We start from the raw sequence: 7,307 nt of genomic DNA, 5'->3' as shown, positions 1-7,307 counted from the left end.
CTGCCATTCAATGACAGATATATGCAAAACTACCGAAGTCACGGGTTCCTCTCTCAGCACTCGGTGTCTAGTGCGGAAGGGGCCTTCCGCACTAGAAGTCTAGTGCCGACGTTACGTCCGCACTAGGTGTCCAGTGGTGAGTCGACTTCAGCACTGAAAACCCCCGATTCACCACTAGAAACCGAGTGCTGAGACTACCTTCCGCACTAGAAAACGAGTAACGACAAACGTTCCGCACTAGAAAACGAGTGACGACAAATATTCCGCACAGGAAAACCAGTGACAACAAATATTCCGCACTTGAAACCGTGAGTGCTGCGAATGGGAGGAAATATCCGTGTCGGGTTTTCAAAGAACAGTTACATATCAATTATCTTTCTTATTTAGACATCTTTTTTCGTGACCAAAGTAGAACTGTCTAAACTGTCTGTAGCCGCCACGCATCAACAAATGATGCATGCGAACGATTGATTGGCTGAAAGTAGTCTGCAACTCAAACACGACAAAGGGAGCTGTAATTTATTGTCATTTTATCTTCGTGAAATTTAGAAAAAGGGAACGAAGCTGACACACTGTTGACATGAGGTCATCATATACATAACACTATATAACACACCGTTACATGTAGGATGCAGCGTATGATCATGACACACATGCTGTTTCGAGTTCCGACAGAGACAAGACTAGGGCAAAATTGATTTAAAATACTGAGTAAGTGACCGTCCGAAGGTGAGTAGGCGCTGCTGCATGTCAACTATGTTTTTGAGTAACAATTTGGACGAGAGCACTGGAACCCCAGTGCTGACGGTCTTAAAATGATAGTAGCACTCGGCTTCTAGTGCCGAAGTGCTCTTAGCACTCGGCCTCTAGTGCCGAAAAATCACCGAGCACTAGAAATCCCAGTGCGGAACCCGTGACTTAGGTAGATCGGCACTCGGTTATCCAGTGCTCAAAGACCTCCGCACTGGGTAACCAGTGCTGAACGACCGTTGAACCACCCTTCCGCACTAGAAACCGAGTGCTGAGCGGAGATCAGCACTAGAAACCGAGTGCTGGGCGGAGTTCGGCACTAGAAACCGAGTGCTGGGCGGAGTTCGGCACTGGAAAACGAGTGCCGAGACAAGGTGTAGCTCTGGAATTCCAGTGCTGACGGGTCTTCAGCACTCGAACAAAGCCGTTCCGCACTGGAGCAAGTATACAAAAGTAACGGGTTCCGCACTGGTGTTCCAGTGCTGAATCAATGGGTCGAATCGGCCTCAGCACTGGTTTTCCAGTGCTGAAGAAACGTCAGCACTGGTTTTCCAGTGCTGAAGAAACGTCAGCACTGGTTTTCCAGTGCTGAACGGCCTTGTTGCAGTGCTGAAGCTCCCTCAGCACTGGAATTCCAGTGCTGAACTTTTCCGAGCACTGGTTTTCCAGTGCTGAACTTTTCCGAGCACTGGTTTTCCAGTGCTGAACTGCCGTCAGCACTCGGGTACCAGTGCTGAACTCGCGGCGGAGAGGCGGCCAGCCAGTTCAAAGGTCATTCAGCACTGGTTACCCAGTGCTGAAACCGGCGTCAGCACTGGAACCGAGTGCTGATATACAAAAGTAACGGGTTCCGCACTGGATTTTCCAGTGCTCGGGAACTTTTCAGCACTGGAAGACCAGTGCTGAAAAAACTTCAGCTCTGGGCTTCCAGTGCTGACGATTATAAAGCACTGGAACGTTCCAGTGCTGAACGTAATATTCATTCGTAGCATGCGTCCGTACGGCTGAGTTATTTCCTTTCGACTTGTTACCTTGGAGATTGACATTACACATGACATTGACAACAACAGTTTTATTTCATGAAATAATGAAAGAATAAAAAGAGGTCATGACTTTGAGCTTTTATTGAATTGTGTGAATGTGATAGATATAGCCCTTTCGGGAATCATTTCGGTGGCCCTGAAAAGGGCCGGGGTAATTGTAGACAGCAGATCAGTCTTCGTTGTTATTCGTGTCGAACAGACGGCGGTGTATCTCTAGGTTACCACAGTTGTTTTGACAAGTTACTAACGTGATTGAAGACGTTTTAGACAGGTTAATTTCGTTATAATTGTAAACAGCAGCTCATGCCGCCTTGAGTCGTGTCGCTAGAGTCGGCGGCTTCAGCACTCGGTTTCCAGTGCGGAATATTTGTCAGCACTGGAAATCCAGTGCTGAAACGTCCTCAGCACTGGATTTCCAGTGCTGAAACGTCCTCAGCACTGGATTTCCAGTGCTGAAACGTCCTCAGCACTGGATTTCCAGTGCTGACAGGAGGACATTCAGTGCTCAAGCTGCCTCAGCACTGGTTTTCCAGTGGTGACGGTGGCTCAGCACTGGAATTCCAGTGCTGACAGCGGCTCAGCACTGGACTTCCAGTGCTGACGACCACTTCAGCACTGGTGTTCCAGTGCTGACAGAGGAGACCGTTACTTTTGTATATTTGCCGCACTGGAATTCCTGAAGCATGAAGCATCATGAAGCATCCATTTCGCCAGTCACGTCGTCATGGAAACGCGACGCCATGTACAGTACTTTCCCAACCCGGAAACGACGCCCCCCTCCCCACAAAACTGACTATTTTTCCTCATACAAACCTGGTTAGTTTTCTTCCCCTGTTGTTCCGCATATTCCACGCGCGGACTGAGGGGCATCCCCTCTGCAGTGCTCGCACCCGTACCCATCTCTGGGCATGTACAAATCTTTCATGCGATGAAAAAATAGCACCAAAACTTTCTGTATCAGCTACGACAGCTACGACATTTTTCTACGGTCACGTGATTGATAGCACTTTTTAGTCTCGCGAGGATACACGAGACTGCGAGACTTCAGGAGATTGACACCTGTTGGAATGGAATAGCTAACGTTACAAGACGTTACATGGATATGTTCAAGAAAACCACGGTTCCGCTATATGCCAGAAATGCATATAATCCTATGAATTTCCAACACTTTAATTAAATACGGCACTCTAATTATATACGGCCATTATGCAAAGACCCCGGCCTCGGAAATCAGAACACTTGTATTGGTTTGATATCAAAGAGCCCAAAAGACGATCAGTCCACTAAGTCACGGGGGTGTCGAAAACCCCAACAAGGAGAGAAATGCCATTTCCTTAAACCTTTTCAACAAGTATAAAGTCTGCCCATTTCATTTAATCTCTGTCATAGCCACCCCAAGACTGCCATAATTATGACTGCCAAAAAAGATGTTTTGAAACCCTCTTTGATCTAGGCGTAGACATCAACTATTGCGTCTCCCCTTAAACAAGACGATGTTAAGTCTGTCAGAAAACCATCTTCAATAAACATAAGTCGCACGAACGTGTCGATCCTTGCGAAAAACGACACGTACTAGACACGGGGAAGAATCCCTATTTGGAAGATATAACGAAGCATCGGTTGTTGTAGCGTCATTCGTTATTTTCAGACTAGACTTGTGTGTCTGGAAAAAGTATATTTAAGAGGCGAGCATTCGGTGAAATTTGCAGTTCCGTCTGGCACTAGATCTAGAGTATCTCTTGTCAGGTCTGGGAGGCAGAAAAATGATAGCTGCGGTGCTCTTCGTTGTCTTGGTGCTCCATTCCCCCAACTTCAGTGTCGGTGTTGTGGGCTTCGTTATACCACAATATTTCTTCAGGAATGCCGGGAAAGATGTGTCGCCTATAGTTCCAACTACGGATGAAGCTGAAGATTCAGAGCCGCCTCTCAACCGCTTCTGTGCCACGCTGTCGTCTGCAGAAAACGGGCGGGAAAACGAAGAGGATACACAGGACATGAACGCGTTCATGTTGTCTTTCTTCTGTCAGCAGCAGGCAAGCGGATCTGATGGGCAGCTGCTAGCGGTCCCGTGCAACGCCTCCAGGACTCAGGTAAGTGCAGTTCGCGCGTGTGTATGTGTGTCTGTGTGTGCGTGAACATCTGTCCGTATGTGTGTGCGTGCGTGTGTGTGTGTGTATGTGTGTGTGTGTGCGCGCGCGCGTGTGTCGGTATCTGTGCGCGTGTGTGCCCACATGTGTGCATGTGTGTGTGCGTGCGTGTGTGCGTGCATTCGTATTAGTCCATAAGTGTGTGTGTGTGTGTGTGTGTGTGCGCGTGTGTGAGTGTGCGCGTGTGTGTCTACATGAAGTTAGTCCTCCAGAACTGCTTGTCCTCCATCGCAGCCCTTGCTCTTCCAGCCCTGTTTCGACCTCAATGAGTTTCTTAAGAGTTGAGCTTGGGCGGTCAACCCTTCTCCTGGTGTCGGGGGACCACAACAAGAGTCTTCCAGCTGGTTCATTGCCACGAGCTACATGACCCGCAAGGCATAGTCGACGCTGCTTCACTTTTGTACAGACTTTTGGTAGTGATCCATACAACTGTTTGTTTGTAGTATGTTTCCACCATGGACAGTTGTAGACTACACGAAGCATCCTCGTATATGTGCCATTGAGGTTTTTGGGATTGTGACCTAGTCATAAGCCAAGATTCAGAACCGTACAAAAGAATTGTTTCAATACATGTCTGAAAGAGTTTTGTCTTGGTTTGTTTTCTGGTGGGGGATTTCCAAACTCTGTGTAATGAGTGAAGGGCACTACATGCCAAGGCTATCCTAACATTCATATCATGACCACTATCAGTGAAACCTCCTAAGTATTTGAAGTCGGTAACCTGCTCTATTGAGGTCCCGTCAGATGTTAAAAGTAGACTAGGAGTTGTTGGATGTAAGTGCATAAACTTAGTCTTAGAAGCATTGAGGTATAACCTTACTTTTTGCAGGCGGTTTCAACTTTAGTGAGAAGGTTTTGTGCAAGTTCTATTGAATTTTCCAACAAAGCAATGTCATCGGCAAAAACTAAATCAGGTAGGGTTTCAGCCGGGTGTCGTCGGCTTCGTCTACGTCGGAGTGTTAGTCCCTCCGAGTCAGATATCGAAGACCGCAATGCATAATCGAGACATATAATGAAGAGAAAGGGTGCCAAGGGGTCAAATGGATAACAAAGAACTGACGAGACAGTCCCTGTCTATTCAAACAGTGCTATGCATGGGAATATACAAAAACACTGCCATCTTGACTCCTTTTGACCAATGCCTTCTGCGCCCTGCCAAAAGAACAGAGTGCCATGTAGATGTAACACCTCTGAGAATTCACAATATCCACATCTATGTCACGTTTACAAGTACATTCAACTGTCAATGGTAAGCTCATCAACGCTTTGAAGAAGCTTTCCAGAGGCTTTCTCAAACAAGCGGTGTCATCACTCTCTGTGAGCGGACCAGCCAGACGGTTGACTCAGGTGATCACACAAACCGCAGATTGTACTGCAGGGCGAAGATGTGGCTTGCGGCTTAAGAGCGCTCGCGTATGTCATAACAAACTTGTTGTTGTGGCGTCGTGTGTGGCATAACTGGTAGAGCGTTGGGCACGGAACCTAGACGGGTCCTGGGTACGATTCTCGCCGTGCCTCCGACGTTGTGCCCTTGGTAGGCACTTTACACGACCTTCCTCACTACACCCAGGTGTAAAAATAGGTACCTGACTTCGGTCGGGGAGGTAGATACTACCTTTACCTTCTGTCTGTGCTTTGTATGTGGCACTGTTAGAATAAGTTACTACAACTTGAGTGCAGTGCCACATTGTCCTCGTCTGTCCCAAAGCAAATTAAGAGAAACTCGTTGTTGGTTTGGGACGTGACATCTGCCCGCGCGACGCAGTCTTCCGGCAATAACACAGACACTCACTTTAACTTTGTCGAGTTTTACATACAGATCCGACAATTAAGCTTGTCAGGTAGTACTAGTCTTAGAACAACAACAGCAATTGAATATACACCGAACTAACAATGACAATTAGAATACATTTAATGCGTTGCGTCAATCTCCTGATATCAAATACTTTGTTTGTTTGTTTGTTTATTTTATTTATTTTACCAGGGGTAACATATCGCCTTTTCTAGGCGCTTTTCAATGTGCCCTTGTTCTTCTCTGTGAAGCAATGGTGAGCTGTTCCAACATACGGGTGCCGTGGAACTGTAAGCTGCCAACGAATGAGTTAACGGTGGCTGGTAGCCAATGAATCAAATCCATGTAATCCATTTCTCTCTCTCACTCTCACGGCAGGGCATTTTCGCTCTCTCGGAGGAACCCCTCCCGTGTTATGTAATATAAGAGTACAGTAGAAGCCAGTTAATTGCACAACGGATTAACTTCTGTTAAATGCACGAAATCCCAAACCGGTACAGTCCAGCTGGATAAATTCGTATGTTTGCACCAGCCAGATAATTGCACGACATACGCTGGCAAATAGGTTGTGCAATTAAACGGCGTCTTCTGTAATTAGCAAATATAAACATTCCTACTGATGTAATCTGTATTTTTTTCTTGTCATTCCACAGCAAACCGACGTGCGCATCCGCGGTGCGCGCCTCCTGTACAGCTGCAGGTTCCACTTCCTGATGCAGGAGAATGCCGTCATCCAGCGGGGCGAGCTCATCCTGAAGTTCCCAACAGGAGACAGGAGCATCCCGCCATGGCTCTTCCTGGTGCCACTGATGAACGGGTAGGAGCTTAGAACCATTTCAGTATCTTATCTTCATCTACTTTTTTAATACCTGGATGGATGATGGATGGATGGATGGATGGATGGATGGATGGATGGATGGATGAACTCTGTATGCGTGTGTTGAATTACCAATACATGTATATAGAGATAGATACTTTTTTAGATAACTTACCTGTTCTTGGAGGGATTCTAGCTAAGTGACTAACTGCGGAAAGAGCAAATCTCCTCTATCCCTTCCTCTACAGCCAGATGATCCATGCTGCGTTTAAAAGAAGCATAGCAGAAGGCGAGGTGTATGACGCCACGGAGGCCCTCCGACAATGGTCCAAACAACCCCTCACGCGGAGGGCATTCGATATCTGGCAACCTTGCGTCACGGATGGGTTAGTCATTGATCGATTGATTGATTGATTGATTGATCGATCGATCGATCGATTGATCGATGCCATTAAATTGTTGCATTTTTACTATGTTTTTCTTCGTTGAAAGTAAAAGTTATTTGCTGACTTACCGTTACACGTTTGTGTGCAAAGATAGAAGAGACTGGCGTTGTCAGCTTCGCTAGTTATGTTTTATGCATAAGCGAACCAAGCATCTCATACTATCGCCAACATTATTTCACGTTACGACTTTGGCGAACTGAACTTCTATGCTGAACATTTTTCTGACGTTTTTATATTCTATAAGTTTAGAGGATTCCAAGGGGACGTAAATATTCATCTGTGTCACTGACACGTTTCACTGATTAACTAAAG

General features: G+C 46.5%; 2 protein-coding genes across 2 annotated transcripts in view; one reads left to right on the top strand and one right to left on the bottom strand.

Moving 5' to 3' along the window:
* The window catches only part of LOC118431438, a gene marked incomplete at its 3' end in the record, with an annotated part of 9,690 nt that extends 6,894 nt beyond the window's left edge, over positions 1 to 2,796 (bottom strand). The window contains 1 exon segment of the mRNA XM_035842673.1: positions 2,607 to 2,796. Coding sequence (XP_035698566.1) covers positions 2,607 to 2,693 — 87 coding nt within the window.
* A 34-nt stretch (positions 2,797 to 2,830) lies between these two features.
* LOC118432305 overlaps positions 2,831 to 7,307 on the top strand; it is a 10,029-nt gene continuing 5,552 nt past the window's right edge. The window contains exons 1-3 of the mRNA XM_035843844.1: positions 2,831 to 3,883; positions 6,386 to 6,549; positions 6,798 to 6,935. Coding sequence (XP_035699737.1) covers positions 3,557 to 3,883; positions 6,386 to 6,549; positions 6,798 to 6,935 — 629 coding nt within the window. The 5' untranslated portion in view covers positions 2,831 to 3,556. The remainder of the gene's footprint in view (positions 3,884 to 6,385; positions 6,550 to 6,797; positions 6,936 to 7,307) is intronic.

The sequence above is a fragment of the Branchiostoma floridae genome, chromosome 15 (assembly GCF_000003815.2).
Source record: "Branchiostoma floridae strain S238N-H82 chromosome 15, Bfl_VNyyK, whole genome shotgun sequence".
NCBI lineage: Eukaryota > Metazoa > Chordata > Leptocardii > Amphioxiformes > Branchiostomatidae > Branchiostoma > Branchiostoma floridae.
This window is presented reverse-complemented; position numbering and strand designations above follow the sequence as displayed.